Source organism: Natator depressus, chromosome 2, assembly GCF_965152275.1.
Source record: "Natator depressus isolate rNatDep1 chromosome 2, rNatDep2.hap1, whole genome shotgun sequence".
Lineage (NCBI taxonomy): Eukaryota > Metazoa > Chordata > Testudines > Cheloniidae > Natator > Natator depressus.
In genome coordinates this window covers 184,833,050-184,852,273 of record NC_134235.1, presented here as the reverse complement: position 1 = coordinate 184,852,273, position 19,224 = coordinate 184,833,050, and the positions used below count along the sequence as shown (strand labels likewise).

The 19,224-nt window shown below is 42.9% G+C and overlaps 1 protein-coding gene across 1 annotated transcript in view; it reads left to right on the top strand.

Moving 5' to 3' along the window:
- The first annotated feature begins 1,047 nt into the window (after positions 1–1,047).
- The window catches only part of SLC6A20 (solute carrier family 6 member 20), a 34,663-nt gene continuing 16,486 nt past the window's right edge, over positions 1,048–19,224 (top strand). Inside the window, exons 1-5 of the mRNA XM_074945523.1 lie at positions 1,048–1,201; positions 8,201–8,341; positions 11,918–12,009; positions 16,007–16,234; positions 18,594–18,704. Of these exons, the coding sequence (XP_074801624.1) occupies positions 1,081–1,201; positions 8,201–8,341; positions 11,918–12,009; positions 16,007–16,234; positions 18,594–18,704 (693 nt within the window). The 5' untranslated portion in view covers positions 1,048–1,080. The remainder of the gene's footprint in view (positions 1,202–8,200; positions 8,342–11,917; positions 12,010–16,006; positions 16,235–18,593; positions 18,705–19,224) is intronic.

Here is a 19,224-nt window from a genome sequence, read left to right as displayed (position 1 = left end):
ACACTTCTAAAAGATTTGTCTCAGCAAGTTTGGCCTTTGAGAAAGAAGCCAGATCTTCACGGAGCTATGCTGATATACAGCGGCTGAGGATCTTGACCAGAATTTTCAAGTACAACTTACACTTCTTGTGGGTTTTTTTGCTTTTCTTATTTTAAATTCAAAGTATTTAAAGTTTGGGGTAGATTTTTTAGGGCTGATGACAGACTTAGAGACCACTGTCCTCTATTTAGCCACAGAGTAAGTATAGCACAGGTAGCAGCAAGGCAAGCTTTCTCCTACTGCTTCACCCAAAACTCCTCAGGCCTGACCTGAAGGGACCACCTTTAGACAGAAGACCATGTTTAGACACCTTTAGCCTCCACATCCATTCAGTCCTATTCATCTCATCAAGAGGGTCAGCAGTTAGTAGCTTTTGTGATGTGGACTCTCGTCCTCTAGGAGACCACCGATCTGATTTCACATAGGCCACCTGACCTGAGTGACTGTAACCTGAGATATGTTAGGATAGGCATGTGCACATTTCAGTAAGGTAATCTCCACCTTAGAAGCTGACAAATGCGCGTATTTAAACAAACCCTGATTGTGTGGAGACCTTGCTCATTAATTAGTAAATATGAAATGGCCTACTCTCTTGCCTTGAGCCATGCACACTACTCCCAAAGGAGCACGTCACATGTTGGTGGCAAACCTTAAGTAATGAGGATTTTCCAGCTTTCCAAGTCATTTCAGCCATGTGCAGCCTAAAATGTTTTCTCATTTCAACATCAACCCAGCACTCAGCCAAATAAAACCCTTAATTCAGATCCTTCCAATGCAAGTTGAAAGCCAAGCAACTGTTCACCCAAAGTGCCCATTTTATAGTTTTATAGTTCTGGGTGCGTGCGTCTATAATCTATTTACCAGCATTCCTACTTCACTATGTGCCTGTTAATAAGATTAGTAATTAAAAAGCTTGATAGCAGTTGGCAAGTATACTCCCCCCTCAGCTGGGTTGGCTTTGAGTCTCAGGCAGGGCATTGAAGAGCATCTGAAGGAGTGAAGTCAAGAACCCTCTGCTGAAATCTGTGCTTGAAAGTGCAAATGGAAAACCCCCGGCCATTATGGGACAATCCCTTACAGTTTGTTTTTGCCTGCATTTCTTATGCAGTGGGGCTGGGAAATGTTTGGAGATTTCCATATTTATGTCAGCTGTATGGAGGAGGTAAGTGCAGTTTTTCTTGATTCCCTCTCAGAAGGGTACAGAATGGGAATGGACATATTTTTGGTTTAAAAATATTTAACATGTCAGTATCCCATCCATCTGATCGGTTTTTATATTCAGTGGAGGGGGACTTCTTTAGATTATGTAGGCAAGAGACATTAAATGTATCAGCAGACCATCTCTAGCTACAGAGACGTTATACCTCTTTAGTTTATTTCACATTGCTTTCCATTGTGTCTCTCGTGTAACCCTTTTTCCTGATTACGACCCCAATTCAATACAATACTGTTCCTTCCCAACTGAGCTCTGAAAACACAGGGAGGAACAATGTGTTGTATAAGAGGGCAGGTTCCTGTGGTGCTGATTTTTTAATTCCCCTGCTAAATTACTTTCAGGGCATCAGAAACTGGTTCGATTCCTTATAGGTTTACATGTTTGGATCCAAAAATGCTACTGAGAGGGGAAGAGATTTACATTGATTTAATTAAGGGATTAATAATAGCCATTCGAACTGCTGCTGTTAATGCAGTTCTGTTATATAAGGCTTAATTTTAAAGGGTTGATAACTTGGCTGCAAATTTGCCTGGAAGTTGGCAGAAACCCCTTAGGCAACGAGACTGCTGCAGCTAAAATCTCACAAGAGGCTTTGGAAATGTAGATTAAACTGGTTTTGGTTCAAAAAGAGTTCTCTGGCTGGGATGCTGTTTTTTCACCCCCTCCAAATTTAAGAAAAAAATGTCAGAAATAGACATAAAGCCAGTGTCAGTTGCTTTTCTGCACTTAGAAATCAAAGATCAGCTTATTAGATTAAGTATAGAGAAAATGTACCACCACTTTTAATAGGCAAATACCTACCGTGACTAGCCTTGAAGAAGCTCCTATAAGGTTCCTCGGACAGTTCTATTCAGCTTTTCTGTGCTGCATCCATCACCGTAGAACCTGAATCCCTAGCACCTGTCACTTCTGGTTCTTTCTGCCCTTCACCCTTTTTCTTCCTGGGAGGAAAACTGTTTGCAGATTTTTAAACTCTTTTTTTTAACTTTGGTTCAAACACACGATTTAAACCCACTTGCACGAGGCAATCAATGTGTGCTGGAGCGATTTTTTAAATTAATTTCTCGATAGATTAGATGAGATATTCCGTAAGGGCCTGGTCCAGAGCTTTCTGAAGTCAGTGGGAGTCTTTCCATTTATTTCAATGGGCTTGGGATCAGGGCCTAACTTAGCATTTAGATACTGCAAGTGGTTGATGCTGTATAGAAACGTAAACCAGGATATATTAGCTAGAGAGATGATTTGTAATTCCTGCTGGATTCTCAATTACAAATGTTTCAGAAGGCTAACATCTTCCTCCTTGAAAGTGACACCGGAACATTGCCTTTTAATATTTTTTAAAAATTTAATTGCACATTATGTACACATTTATAGATTGTGTCTAACCCATTGCAGACCATCTGCCTATCCGCCCCAGCAGAGCTGTTCTAAAGGGCAGTTAGACTCAAGTATCAGGCTTTTTACTCTACTGTAACAAGATTAGCTTGCTAAATTTCTCTTATCGAGCCCTGCAGCTGGAAATCTTTATGGCATAGGCAGTGAATGTGATATAACACACAAGTGTACCTTTGATCAATGCCTCCAGCCCAAAGAGAAAAAAAAACACCACACAGCAACATGGATTGTCTGCAAAGTATGGTTTTCAGGGACCTAAATGAACAGCCTTATAAATTCAGCTGACTGCTGCATTTTCCCCCATTAGTATTATTGTGTAGGGCTGACTATGTGGTTGACACACTGCAACACAAAAATAAAATCATTCCCTGCCCTGAAGAGCATAGTCTAAAAGTTCTTACCACAGATATCTATAAGATTCAGTAGCCATCCAAACTTTAAACCGATTCTCTTCCCTCTCATAAATGTATTCACTGCTTATCCTCTCTTTTAGCCAGAGAGCTTGAACTGGGCAACACGGATATGAACCAATTCTGGCTAAGGAGCGGCAGTTATTTTTCTGTGGTTTTCTGTGGTTTGAATAACATATCAGTTAAGATGCTTATTAGTTTTTATGACAGTTCTTTGGCAGCTAACTCATGTATAAATGAGATTATCAAATTAAAGATACAATGGAACTTGTTTATACTGAACTCAGCTATAGGGACAGCCATACTTAATAGATACAGGCCCAAGACACAGAGGGGCAGATCCTCATTTGGAACAAATCAGCTGGGCACCATTGACTTTAATGAAGCTATGCTGATTTACATCTGCTGATGATCTGGCCCAAGGTTTAACTTTGAATGCAGAACTGAGCTGCCCCAGAGTTCATAGGGTGTTTGGCTCTGGGATCTTGGTTCAGCTCATTATAAAGAGAGGGGCTGGATGCAAAGTTTGGATCCAAACATAATCAAAGTTGGGGGGGTGTTTGGATCTGGGCTTTTGGTTCCGCCCAGCTCTCGTTCGTTATGAAGTAGAATGAAAGTCCCTAATTATTTCACTGTGTTACAACATGGCAAACTGCAAATCCAGATATCGTGAAGCTGTCTGGTGAAAAAAAGGACTTCACAAAGGGTCTGATCCTGATCCCCTTGAAGTCAACAGCGGGTTCACTGGAGTTCGACTGTGTGCTATAAAAGGTCCCCACTGAATATGTAAGGACTGTGAAGTCTCTGATACCACCCCAGTTTGAAAGGGAGTTATCTAACATAAGATGCAAACAAAGGGGTTGTTAATAAAAGCATAGCCGGGAGGTATAAAATTAATTCCCTGAATAATACGGATTATTGCTCAGTGTTCATTTCAACGTCTTTGCAAGTAACTGGGCAGATTGCATTCATTTTCATTGCTGAGCAGAGCCCATTGCAAGGAATGTTAATACTGGAGATTAAATGCCAAATAATAGATATTTATGTAAATATTTTGGCTTGCTGTTAAAACCAGGAAAGGCTTCTCAAAAATCTGTTTTTGACTTCGTCAGCAGGTCTTTCTGAGGTGATCTCAAAGTCAAAGGTAGGGGCTTTTTCCAGGAGAAACCTGCAGTGATACATACCCCATTCAAGTACCATATGGTACTAATGAGCCACCCCACTATAACAGAATCTCTCTGTTCCTCCCCGTCTTTGCCCTCTGCAAGGAACCAAGTCTGCTTGTCTGTCTTCCCCTTTGCAAAGACCTTGTCTGTTTCACGCACACAGTGGGGAGTGAGCACATCAGTCGTTCCTCTCTGATGATCTATAAATGCCCAAGTGCAATTTATGGCATTTAAATGTAGGAGCCAGGGCACTTGATCCAGCCTGCAAGTTTACATACTCACCTCACCCCCGTTAGTTACAATTAAGAACTAGGGTGAATCAGGGATCTGTACCATGCCAATCCTAAACAAAGGCATTCAAAGCTGACTTGGTAAAAGCGTGTAAGAGTGAGGGACTCCAGTTAAGGAACTTTAGTTCTTCTGGTTTCAACCAAAACCCAATTAACTGATGTAGCTTAATTCTTTAAACTTCCAAGCCTTGTTGAGATATCCTTTTGTACCCCCGTTTCAGCTATCTCAGTGGCACCTTGCTGGTCAGCAGCTCACACTTGTAAGTGCATGTTCCCTCTGCTACTGCTTCTTCTGGTGCTGCACAGGTCACATCCTGTGAGGGGCTGATCTCTCCCAATTCCCATGGACTTTAATGGGAGTTGTGGGTGCTCAGTATCTCTCAGACAACGTGATTCAAGAAACTAAGCAAGGCTTTGTCAGCAAAATAAGATGTCAATCAATGTAAGACTCACATTATGTTGGGTTATGATGGGGAGAAGGAAACTGACCAAACTTGGGATAGTGATTTCTTCCAGTGGCTTCCCCAATGGTCTTTCTGGGCTAGAGCTCCATCTGATCCAGGTAAATGCACACTGGAGATGTATCCACCTGTTCCCCCATCTATAATACCTAAAGCGTTTCTTCCATTGTCAGTGTAATTATATTCCTGATGTTCAAAGTTTATACAGGGAAAGTAATGTATTTAATGCCACGTGATTGCCACCTCAAAACCAATATGCAGAGGCATCACATGCTATCTTTATTTGCAGGCTAGAACGGTGATGCATCAGCCATCTGATGATGCCAGTAACTCATCGATACACTTAAAGGCATGACCGTAGTAGGTCCTGGAGAGCTCACCACCATTCTTTCCCCTTACATACAGTGGTTGGATAAACCGAGGTTGGTTCAGCATGCAGTGATGATGCCACAGTAGCTTTAAAATCTCTACAGCTCCGCACAGAACCAAATTATTTTACTAGCAGGACAATTAGAGTTACCAACTCACAGTACTTGAAAACAACAGGCCTTCTTGTACCAAGAGCTACACAAATCCTCTTCCAGGTTGGGGCTGAGAGCACACGGGCAAACTAAGCACTTGGCAAAATTTTGGCTAATTGCTTTGCTCTTTAATCTGCCGCTTTTTCTAATACCCATTACCTCGTGAACAGAGCAACATACTATGGGCCTGATCCAAAGCCCATTCAAGTCAACGGGCAAGACTCCTTTTAACGTCAGTGGACTTTGGATCAGACCCTATAGAAATAAAAACATGTAAATACTTCAGCAACATCCACTACAGTGTTGGTCTTTGATCTTTTGCCAGTTTTCACAATTTTTTGAGCCTTCTGCCCCCTGGAGAGTATGATATTCCCTTGCCTCAATCACATACATCAGCAGTAATGGGGACTGCACGTACAGTGACACAGTATCCTGTTAGTCTTTCAGAACACAGGGCTGGATTTAAGAATTAGGGCCCAGAGGACAAAGGAACAGGGGGGCAGGCAGGGTGCAAAGGTACAGCCTGGCATGGAGTTTCAGCAGTTTCCCGGGGGGGGTGGGGAATAGAAGCAGCGCAGGAGCTGGAAATCAGAAGCATGGGTTAGACCTGGAGGGTGAGCTTGAGAGGCGCGTGGGATGCAAGGGTGGAGGTGGCAGAGCAGGGCTGGACTGGAGAATGCAGGCCAACCATGTAATGTCCTTTTGGTGGCTCACAAAATCCAACACCCCTGGGTTTAACAGAATTTATGTGTAGAAAGAGAATCTAACCTGTTTTGTGGGTATTTTGGGATTAGACTATTTCACTGTTTCTCCTTTTTCATTTTTCTGCAGTGTTACCCGGTCTTTCCTGTATTTCCTTCTTCCTCTGTGTTCCGCTCACTCCCTTCTGACTCGGGTTCTTTCAGGTGCTCTCCTCCCCCATGTCCTCGCTGCCAGAACACCGGGGCCAAACCCAGCCCGAACTATGGTGAGAGCCCAACTCCATCGCTCGAGCCTTTCTCTAATTTGTAGTGGGGTTTCACTGTAATTTAAGAGCCACTTAAAGCCCTTTGGATTTCCTTTTTAGGGTCAATACATGCGGAGCTATCTAGCACTAATCTCACTGCATTAGTCACAAATGTGCATTCAGTTCACGACATCAGAATGGGCAAATCAGTTCAGACAGAAGCAAGAATTCACCCTGTGGCTGCTAATTGTGTGTCCCCTTTGCCAGCAACATAGTTAGGACATGGCTGTTCTCCTGTGAGCAGGCCACAATGATTTTATTTTGCTCTGTGCACAGGACCCCGTGTCTATGGAATTGGATTGGCCAGTCTTCCTTCCTTCCAGGTCTGTGCAGTAGGACAAACCAAGAGCACAGTTTCCTATCGGCTATTGGCATTGCTCTGTGTGCATGTCCTCCAGGCAGCCGATCCCCTGCGGAGGAACTATGGGGTAGCTGCAGTACAAATACTGGGAGGCGTTGTGTTAGGTGTGGATGTGCAAATTTAGCTGGCACATGTGAAAAAAGTTGCAGCGTACACACAAGTCAGCCATGGGGCAGACCTACAGGTCTTGTTGCAAACTGTCAGATCCCTAGTGACTTCAGTAGAGCAATGGCCATTTACACCAGCTGAGGTTCTGTCCCCATGTGGTTTTTTAACTAGGTCAGATGAAGGTGGTACCACCTACTTATGAAAACACAGTTTATTTATTATGTAGATAGGCCCTCAGGCTCACGATCCTTTGAGGGTTTTTCCTTACCTCTCTTCGGTGCTGCACTCCTTGGCCCTTTAAGAGCAAAGAATGTGTAATAAACCTCTCCCCCTCATCACCTCCCTCATTACCCTTAACAGCTTGGGTAGCAATTAGTTACACTTTAATAGCTGTGGTCTTGTATACTGCTCAAAGTGAACAACTGTGACATTCTCTCATTGGCCAGGGCTAGACAAGGAAATGTTTAGCAAAAAATCCCAGGGTTGCCAAGTATCAGTAACAGTGCCCCAGTGTAGACAAGGTCACACAGTGCTGTATCATGATTGTTCAGATGAATCTTGGATGTGGTGTGAGCCACATTCCCAGCTGGAGACTGGGGCCGGTGCTGAGATGTGGCTTGAGTCTAGATAGTCTCACGTTTGCCCACGTGCTTTCCTGGTGTCACACCCTCACATTGCTGCTGGCTGGCATCAACACTGAGGTATAGCAAGTGTATCTGATCAAATGTGATGCTTCCACCTCGTAATGAGATGACAACACAGTTAGGGTTTTGTTACATCAATCACGCTGGTGACACTGCCCGAAGCAGCAGGTGCAGCTGGGATCCTAAAACAGCACTCGTCAGCGATATACTGTCATCTGAAAGACAGCTGTTTGGCCCAAGAGCCCTCGTGGAGCAATTACAGGCGAATCATCAAGGGCAGAGAACGTGTTGACTCTCATTATGGACTAGCTTCAGCTGTTCCATAGCTTGTCACTTTGACCACTAGTTTATGGCTGCACAAGCCATACACCGGTGAATGGAAGAGCATACCAAGGTGTACATGCATGGATGTGGTACATGACTAGGTGTGCATGTATGGATCTGTATGTGTGCCAGTTCATAGCATTAGTGGTGAGCCAGCTAATGACAGAGCAGTCTTATTAAAACTGTATTTGAAGTCTCAAAAGTAATAGCTCATTTCTCTCATTTGCTTGTTAAATGCTTTCTTTTGTTTCTCCTACAGGGGGATTTTTAATCCCATATTTCATCATGTTAATTGTGGAAGGGATGCCTTTGCTATACCTGGAGTTGGCAGTGGGACAGCACATGCGCCGAGGGAGCATAGGCGCGTGGAAAATCATAAGCCCCTACCTCAGCGGGGTTGGTACGTTCTCAATTCATGCACAGGGTTACTTTTAACTCCCAGCTGACTTTTGGGGCTTCCTATGATTTTGTATTAAATGTAATTTAGAGCAGGAAAGGGACAGGAATTGGGGTATTTATGGGATATAAAATGAAATGGGCAAGATACATTGACCATACAAATGAAATCAGTTTTGATCAAAGTCATGGATCCCTGGGTAATTAGCAAAAAGAGCTGTGCTAAAGTACGTGCAATGAACTTTAGTTTCCCCCAGAGCACAGGTCATAATTCTTATAATACTTCACATGTATATAGCACCCTATGTATTGAGAATCTCAGAGCACTTGGCAATCATTATATAATTAAGCTTCATAATACTCCCGTAAAGTAGGCAAATATTATCCAGAGTTTCTAAACAGTGAGCACAGAGAGGTTAAGCTTCCCTGACCCCTGCTGCCTCCCACCTAGATGCAGCATTGGCTGAACAATCTGTGAGGAGCTGAGAGTGGCCATCAACTCTAAAAAGAGTACATTGTTTTGCTGCTGGGTCACAATACAACATTTCAGCCACTTCCTTCCATGTCACTGTCTTATACTGTAAGATGGTGATGTATAGCAAAGCCTGAAATGACTTCTCACATCTGTAGTACCTCCCAGGCCCTGTGCTATTTAACATTTTTATCAATGATCTGGAAGAAAATATAAAATCAGCACTGACAAGTTTGCAGATGACACAAAGATTGGCGTAGTGGTAAATAATGAAGAGGACAGGTTGGATTGCTTGATAAGCTGGGTGCAAGCAAATCATATGTATTTTAATACAGCTAAATTTAGATGTATAGATCTAGGAACAAAGAATGAAGGCCATACTTACAGGAGGGGGGACTCTAGTCTGGGAAGCAGGGACTCTGAAAAAGATTTGGGGGTCATGATGGATAATCAGCTGAACATGAGCTCCCAGGGTGACACTGTGGCCAAAAGGGCTAATGCGATCTTTGAATGCATAAACAGACTAATCTTGAGTAGAAGAAGAGAGGTTATTTTACCTCTGTATTTGGCACTGGTGCAACTGCTAATGGAATACTGTGTCCAGTTCTGGAGTCCACAATTCAAGAAGGATGTTTCAGCAGTTGGAGATGGTTCAGGGAAGAGCCACGAGAATGATGAAAGAATTAGAACACACTTCTAATAGTGCTAGACTCAAGGAGCTCCATCTATTTAGCTTGACAAATGTGTAGGTTAAGTGGTGACTTGATCACAGTCTATAAATACTTACACTGGGAACAAATATTTGATAATGAGCTCTTCCACCAAGCAGACAAAGGTATAACATGATCCAGTGGCTGGAAGTTGAAGCTAGAGAAATTCAGACTGGAAGTAAGGTGTACATATTTAACAGTGAGGGTAACTAATCATTGGGACAATTTCCCAAGGGCAATGGTGGATTCTCCATCACTGGCAACTTTTAAATCAAGATTGAAGGCTTTTCTGAAAGATCTGCTCTAGGAATTATTTTGGGGAAGTTGTATGGCCTGTGTTATACAGGAGGGCAGACTAGATGAACACAATGGTCCCTTCTGGCTGAATCTCTGAATCTATTAAGCCAAGGATCAGTAAAGCACTTTACAAGCATGAATAAATCATACTTCATGACATGCCTGTGAGGCAGGGAAGGATTGTCTCCATTTTGCAGAAACCGAACCATGGAAAGTCAGTGGCAGAACCCAGCACCAGACCCCAGATCTCCAGACTACCTGTTTGGTGCTTTAACAACAACAAGATCATCCTCCTGACAAGCTTAACGAAATACATCACAGCAACAAAACAATGCACCAATTTATTACTCTCATCCCTCAACCAAGGCCAGTAACTGCACGAATCCATCTAAAAAAGCCTAAATGGCCCTTCTAGCCTAAACTACCGCCAGTTCATTTGAATGTGAATTGTTCAAAAATGGCGTTGAATATTCACCATAAGTGACCAAAGTTCAGGCTCAACTCCTGCATGCCCTTGAAAGAAGAGAGATTTCAAGAGTGCAGTAAAACAATAAATATGTAACTGTTGTTTGTGTGCAGGAAGGGGTTACAGCACTCTTCCTAGATACCAGGTAAAACAGCTTGGCATTGCTTCCACAAAGGTTTCTTGCAAAGGGTCTAGCTCTAGAATGAAGAGCTCCTTCTTTTACCTGATATTTGATTTATATTTGTGCAGCTCCTGTTGGCCGCAGGTCCCCGTTCCCAGCCAGTGGGAGCTGCAGGGGCGGTGCTTGCAGGCAGGAGCGGAGCACAGAGACCCCTGCTCCCCCCCAGGGACTGCAGGGGTATGCTGGCCACTTCTGGGAGTGGCGTGGGGCCAGGGTAGGCAGTAAGTCTGCCTTAGCCCCACTGTGCCACCGGACTTTTAGCGGCTGGAGATCACAATCAACTGCCAGGGGCTCCAGGATTGACAAGTCAATCGCGATCTACCAGTTGGTGACCACTAACAGAGTGTAGGGATTTTGTCACTGATTTGCATGGAAGTGGGAGAATTCCTTTCAATTGTGAAACTCTGGTAAATGCTGCTGACTCTCTCTCCTAATCCACAGCATGAAGAAACCGTCCTAGCTTGTTTGGCAAAAATAAGGGCCATGTACCAGGCAAGAGTCTCAGATTCCATCCACACTCCAAGTTTTAACTGAGTTTGTAACCTTGAAGTGGCCTGATTGGCTCTAAACATGCCTTTTTTTATCCCCTGCCACATGGTTAATCAGGCAGGTAGCAAGCAGAGCAGCTTACACTAAAGTGAACGTATGTCCCACTATTCCCCTGACAGTTCCGGGTTTTCACACTTCCTGGTGTTCTAGGAATATTTTTGGGACACCTGAATTGTCCCAATTTCTCATTTTATCAGTCAAAATGTTTGTTCAAGAGGCGTTGCTGTGCGCAGGAGAATTTACTGTGTGTTTACCAGAGACAGCGAGTCCAGGGGACTGAGAGTTCAGTGTTTCATCGTGTTTAGAGTGAAGAGAAAGGAAGTGAGGGTTGGCACCAGCCAACTGCTCTTTGGCTGAAAGAAGGATAATGACACTTGTTCAGTATTTCAGGATAGGGTCACTTAGAACACAGTTACCAGGAAATAGCCCTGCATTTCAGGAAATGGCTCTGTCCAGCCAGAAGTTCACTGTAGCAATACCAGCAGACATTTTTTTTTGTAAAGGGTAATTTTGTGGTGACACACGTAGAGTCTGTCAGAAAACACGGCCCCCTTAGCTACCAGGGTTTCACCCCAACTAAAGGCGCATTATGGTCTTCCCAGGAGAGGCTCAGAACGCTAGTTCTTTGCAGTGTGGACGTCGAACCATGAGTCACTGGGTTGGCTGGTCTCTTTGCCCCGAAGGCATTGCCACTTTCCCAATAGGACAGCTCTAGACCTTAGGCAGCTTATATCTAGCTGGGCTCCGATTTTTCCAGCCTTCTTTTCCGAACCTTTATGTTTCATTGGTGATGGTGGTGGTCCTCCGGGAGAGCTAAGATGGCTGAAAAGTGTCCTTTTTAAATTCTGCAGTTTGATGTACAGCCAGTTTGCCCTTCCGCTGACTTTCCCTTTTCTCATTCTCAGGCATTGCCAGCGTGGTGGTGTCATTTTTCCTCTCCATGTACTATAACGTTATAAATGCCTGGGCGTTCTGGTACCTGTTCCATTCATTCCAGGTGAGTAGAAACACTGATGATCTGCATTGCTAGACAGTGACCCAACTTCCTGCAAGGGTGGGCTGGGGCCAAAGTGCTTGGGAATTCTGAAAACATACCTGGCTTGTCTGGCAAAAGTACGATCCATTTACCAGGCAGGTGGCACTAGCCCAGAGGGAAATCTGATATGCGCAGAAGCGATATGAAAACTTAAATTCTGCAGATGCTGATGGGCAGTTAGCTGATAACCAGCACAACAATCTGACCACTGAATGGTCCCATTTAGAAGTGTGTTTATTTGAGTTGCTTATAGTCATCATCAGGCCATCCAGCTCTGCTCTACCGACTTCAGAAGCCTGGTCTGGTTAAAGCTTGTTGGCAGCAAACACTTTAAAAGGTAATTATGTCTCCAAAGGGAGACATGCTTTCACATCCTTGTGAGACCTTTGCTGATCTCTTGATCAACAAAATGAAGATAAAAGCTTTCTGCGATGAGCTATGTAGCTTCTCCCAGCAGCACAGAATGGGTGTTTCTGATAGGAAGTAAATAAGGTTTCATGATGTATCATCTCTGGAGTTTCTGCAGGGGCTTAATAAAGCTTTATTGGTGCACTGACACTTGAACTTGGATAGTGAGGTAATGATCAAGCTGAGTAGCCACTTCCCTATGACGCTGGCACTGAGGCATTATTTGCTTCAGCAGGACTTACAAATGCATAGGACTTGTCCAAAGACATCTGTGACGTGATTTTGTCTTTTACAATGTGCTTCATGTTTCAGGTTTCAGAGTGGTAGCCCTGTTAGTCTGAATCAGCAGAAAGACTGAGGAGGACTTGTGGCACCTTAGAGACTAACAAATTTATTTGAGCATAAGCTTTCATGAGCGAAAGCTCACTTCATCAGATGCATGCAGTGGAAAATACAGTAGGACGATATAGATATATACACATACACAGAGAACATGAAAAAATGGGGGTTCCCATAGCAACTGTTAACGAGACCAATCGATTAAGGTGGGCTGTTATCAGCAGGAGAAAAAAACTTTTGTAGTGATAATCAGGATGGCCCATTTCAAACAGTTGACAAGAAGGTGTGAGTAACAGTATGGGGAAAATTAGCATGGGGAAATAGTTTTTAGTTAATGTAATGACTCATCCACTCCCAGTCTTTATTCAAGCCTAATTTAATGGTGTCCAGTCTGCAGATTAATTCCAGTTCCGCAGTTTCTCATTGGAGTCTGTTTTTGAAGGTTTTTTGTTGAATAATTACGACTTTTAGGTCTGTAATTGAGTGTCCAGGGAGGTTGAAGTGTTCTCCAAGTGGCTTTTGAATGTTATAATTCTTGTCGTCTGATTTGTGACCATTTATTCTTTTGCATAGAGACTGTCCAGTTTGGCCAATGTACATGGCAGAGGGGCATTGCTGGCACATGATGGCACATATCACACTGGTAGATGTGCAGGTGAACAAGCCTCTGATGGTGTGGCTGATGTGATTAGGTCCTATGATGGTGTCCCTTGAATAGATATGTGGACAGAGCTGGCAATGGGCTTTGTTGCAAAGATAGGTTCCTGGGTTAGTGTTTTTGTTGTGCGGTTGCTAGTGAGTATTTGCTTCAGTCTGGGGGGCTGTCTGTAAGCGACGACTGGCCTGTCTCCCAAGATCTTTGAGAGTGAGGGATCATCCTTCAGGATAGGTTGTAGATCCTTGATGATGCACTGGAGAGGTTTTAGTTGGGGGCTGAAGGTGACGGCTAGTGGCATTCTGTTACTTTCTATGTTGGGCCTGTCCTGTAGCAGCTGACTTCTGGGTACTCTTCTGGTTCTGTCAATCTGTTTCTTCACTTCAGCAGGTGGGTATTGTAGTTGTAAGAACACTTGATAGAGATCTTGTAGGTGTTTGTTTCTGTCTGAGGGCTTGGAGCAAATGCGGTTGTATCTTAGAGCTTGGCTGTAGAGAATGGATCGTGTGGTGTGATCTGGATGAAAGCTGGAGGCATGTAGGTAAGTATGGCAGTCAACAGGATTCTGGTATAGGGTGGTGTTTATTAGCACTGTAGTGTCCAGGAAGTGGATCTCTTGTGTGGACTGGTCCAGGCTGAGGTTGATGGTGGGATGGAAATTGTTGAAATCATGGTGGAATTCCTCAAGGGTTTCTTTTCCATGGGTCCAGATGATGAAAATGTCATCAGTGTAGCGCAAGTAGAGTAGATGCATTAGGGGACGAGAGCTGAGGAAGCGTTGTTCTAAGTCAGCCATAAAAACGTTGGCATACTGTGGGGCCATGCGGGTACCCATAGCAGTGCCGCTGATTTGAAGGTATACATTGTCCCCAAATGTGAAATAGTTGTAGGTGAGGACAAAGTCATAAAATTCAGCCACCAGGTTTGTTGTGACATTATCGGGGATACTGTTCCTGACGGCTTGTAATCCATCTTTGTGTGGAATGTTGGTGTAGAGGGCTTCTACATCCATAGTGGCCACGATGGTGTTTTCAGGAAGATCACAGATGGATTGTAGTTTCCTCAGGAAGTCAGTGGTGTTTCGAAGATAGCTGGGAGTGCTGGTAGCGTAGGGCCTGAGGAGGCAGTCTACATAGCCAGACAGTCCTGCTGTCAGGGTGCCAATGCCTGAGATGATGGGGTGTCCAGGATTTCCAGGTTTATGGACCTTAGGTAGCAGATAGAATACTCCTGGTCGGAGTTCTAAGGGGTGTGTGTGCGCAGATTTGTTCTTGTGTTTTTTCAGGGAGTTTCTTGAGCAGATGGTGCAGTTTCTTTTGGTAACCCTCAGTGGGATCAGAGGATAATGGCCTGTAGAATGTGGTGTTAGAGAGCTGCCTAGCAGCCTGTCGTTCATATTCCGACCTATTCACCTGTGGTCACTAGGAAAGGGTTTTCAAAGTCTGGGGCTGACAAAGAAGGTGCTGTCGTCATCATGAATAGGTCGGAATATGAACGAGAGGCTGCTCGGCAGCTCTCCAACACCACATTCACCCAATGAAATTAATAGGCAGCAGGTTTAAAATAAAGAATTTCTTCACACCACGCACAGTCAACCTGTGGAACTCTTTGCCAGAGATTTTGTGAAGACCAAGACTATAATAGGGTTAAAAAAAAATTAGATAAATTAATGGAGGATAGGTCCATCAATGGCTATTAGCCAGGATGGGTAGGGATGGTGCCAGAAGCTGGGAATGGGCCACAGGGGCTGGATCACTTGATGATTTCCTGTTCTGTTCATTCCCTTTGAAGGATCTGGCACTGGCCACTGTCGGAAGACAGGATACTGAGCTTGATGGACCATTGGTCTGACCCAGCATGGCCGTTCTTATGTTCTTATATCAATAGTTCCATAAGAAAATGGTAACATAGACTCTGCCCTTTGGATTATGGTTCTCTCAGATGAATGCTATTTATTTCTGTGGGACTTAACATCCTAAGAACATTAGCATTCATAGGAATTTCCACAAATGACCCCAGCCCTTACTCCTGTGACTGGTCCCAGTACATCACTGGTATTAGCTGAAGAGAAGGAGATAATGAAAATGAAAGAACATCACTACATGTATGTCGGCTTCATGCTATTAGATATAAATATGTCAGCGAGGTTACTCATGGGAGTAAGAGCTGCAGGATGTGTCCCAGAGTCCCCATAGATCTACAAGACAATACGCCACTGGCTTCCTTGCACTGTCACTTTGCACAATACCTTTTCTCTTCCCTGCACGCCTCAGCAAGAACAGATTTAAAAAATTTATTAAGATGATGTTTAAAGAAAGTGAATGGTACAGAGTTGAAGCATAGAAGTTTCTTGTTATCAGGGAATAACATACAGATTATCAAGGGGTGAGAAGTTCGGTTTAGGTCAAATGGCATAAGGAATACATAATCTGTAATATTCCTGATTAGGCGTAAAAGGTTGACGGGTCAAAGTACAGACATTGATAAACTAAAGCTCTGAAAATCCCTGCAACATGCTTAACTTTTGCAACTTTTGCATTTGTTTGGCCCCCAAAGGATCCCTTGCCATGGGCCAGTTGTCCATTGAACAGTAACCACACTGGTTTTGACGAAGAATGTGCGAAGACCTCATCTACTCAGTACTTTTGGTACAGGAAAACCCTGAACATTTCACCATCCATTGAGGAGTATGGGAGCATCCAGTGGGAGCAAGCAGTATGCCTGATCCTGGCTTGGCTGGTGGTCTATCTGTGTATTCTGAGAGGAACAGAGTCTACTGGCAAGGTAAAAGGATTATAACTGTGGATTCAGAGTTAAACCATAATTAGAACTTGCAGAAACCAGCTTTAAGTGATGTTAACTGGAAAAAAACAAACAGGCTTTTTAAACCTGGCTCTAAACATGCATTTTTTTATCCACCTGCCACATGGCACTCAGGCTGACATTTAAAGGCTGATGAATGCATCCAATAGCTTGTACACTGGGAGAGCATTTGCATAACCTCATTGGTTCTAACCATTAGTTGGGTAATAAATCGGTGTGTTGTCTACATTCCCACACTACAATCAATAGCTATGCTGCATACATATCTGACATGGGGATATTTGTCTCCAAAGCATAGAAGACTACCACTTTAGCTAAAAGAGGATCTCTACTAGCTGCAGTAGCTTAAGACATATAGTCTCTGTGGGCCAGTCTCTGGACTGCAGGCAACATATTTGTACAAGTGTCATAGAATGTCACAGTTCATCCTGCAGAGGGCAGGGTACACACATTAGCCATTTCGTTGCATACTGCCCTCATCTAAACAAAGCTCCTGAGTTCTGTCCCTGTTTACAATGTGGTGGTCATTGGCATGTGCCATAGTCAATGACTATGAAGTCAGTTTGCTCGTGGAATCACAGGCGTGAGCTGATCAGACAGACATTAAAGTATCAGAGGGTGCAGGTCAGTATTCTGCTATTAGATATAAACACCAGTGTGATACTGAAGCTGCTTGGTGATCACTTGTGGTGCTGTTATTGAAAAGCTGCCTTTTGACGAGTTTGGAGGAAGAACTTATCTGTGACTCAGACAAAGAAAAAGCAACTTGTTCTGTGGATGACAGGAACTTATGGACTCCATTTGTAAACGTACCTTTATGGGAAGGAAAGCAGGAATTATGTCACTTTGTAGTCACTTTTAAATTGACCTCTTGTGTTAAAGCCTTGAATGTCACATTCAATGAAATTGACTGTCAGCAAATTTAAAACTAGTAAAAATTAATACTTTTTTACACAATACACAGTTATTTAGTGGAACTCATTGACATGGTAACATACAGAGTAAGCTTAGCAAGATTTTAAAAGATTGGACATTTATATGGATAACATGAATATCCAGGTATAATAGTGGTATATAACAATAGTAAGGATTTTTAAAAACCAAGAGTTGTCAAAGGGATAGAAAACCTTCATGCTTCAGGCCATTAGCCATCCTCTAACTAATAGAGGTTAGGAAGAAACTTCCCCTGTGGGGACAGGTTATTCTATAGCTACTTATTTCAGGGTCTCTGGTACCTTCCTCTGAAGCAGCTGGTTCTGGCCCCTGTCCAATCCTGTATGGCAATTCCTGTGTTCCACATGGGAGGCCCGTTTTGAGTGACATTTACTCTGCAGCAGCAAAGTTCTAAGAAGTTCTGAGATGTTACAGTCGAGAACAGGGGCAGGCAAACTTTTTGGCCTGAGGGTCACATCGGGTTTCCAAAATTGTATGGAGGGCTGCTTAGGGGAGGCTGTGCCTCCCCAAACAGCCAGGCATGGCCTGGACCCCGCCCCTTATCCGAACCCCCCAAATCATTGTCCTGTTCCAAGGTGCATTGACTTGAGTGAGCTGCAGATCAGGTCCCAATCATTTCCTGGCCTAGATAATAATATAATATGTTATCTGCAAATCTCAAAGTAAGTTTAAAATTTGAATTTGCTTGTTACCATTTATGTTGTTACTTTTTGGATTTCTCTTAGAATGGACAATGAAAATTGACTAATTAGTTTCCCTGTTTATAGTTAGTTGCCAGTCAATTTTACTCTAGCAAAATGCTGTAAAGTTTGGATTGCAAACGCTGTATTAATAATTCTTATTACAATAAAGCATTTCCTTTGGGATTTAAAAAAGAAAATAATGGAAATATTACCATTGGTCTTAGATTTGTTTTTGTAAAACCTAATATTTGGGCCTAATTTGACCTGAAACTGCTCATTTAAGGATCAGTATAAGGCAGCAAATGTGATATTATGAATATTTCATACAGAACAAACATACATACAGGATTTGCCATACCAGATTAGTACAATGGTTAATATATAGACTGCTACACTGTCTGCAAATGGAGATATACATGCCCACAGTGTACCTAAGAATGCAATCCTATTCCAGGAAGGAAATTTCTTTCTGATATGTCCCCCTCATTGTCTCTCCCCCACTGCTAATCATTGTAAACTCTGAAGTATGAGGATTGATAACCTTTTCCAATTTTCCCTTGATAATGTAACTATAGACATTATTTGACTTTTTCCTTGTTCCTAAACCCCTACAAGTTCTTGCAAAACAGTAACAGATGCCAGTGTAGATTAACTCTTTAATTAATTTACCTTTTCTTTTGCAGGTTGTCTATGTAACAGCTTCTTTGCCATATTTAGTCCTGATCATATACTTAATTAGAGGACTAACACTACACGGAGCTGTGAATGGGCTGATTTACATGTTTACACCAAAGGTACAGAAAATATACCCTGAATTTTAAACAAAACATTATCGTTATAACTGCATAATTTCATACAAAAATAGTCACTTATTTTTATTTAGATTATATTTTCACAATAGTAAGTTAGGTCTTATGTTGTATGTATCTAGACTCTTAAGGGTACACCACTATGTCACCAATGCGTTATTAGCGTCCTCACCCAGGAAAAGAAGTGTCCTATCAAACCTAAGCTGTGTTGTATTATTTATATACTGAATAACAATATCAGACCAAATTCATCCCTGAATTCAACAGAGTTACATCACAGAAGAAGATGGCCTAAGATACATTTCAATCCAAAGATGTCAAAGGAGCTCATTAGGCTTTGCTTTGCTAGCGTGATGGGCGAAGTTCCATTTACTTCAGTGAAATTTTGCTCCTCTACACCAACAGAGAATTTATCCCTGCATATAACACCACCATTTGATTCACCCACTGGAGAAACACACACACAGAGCTCAGTCATGCACTGCTTCCATGTGTAAAACTCCCA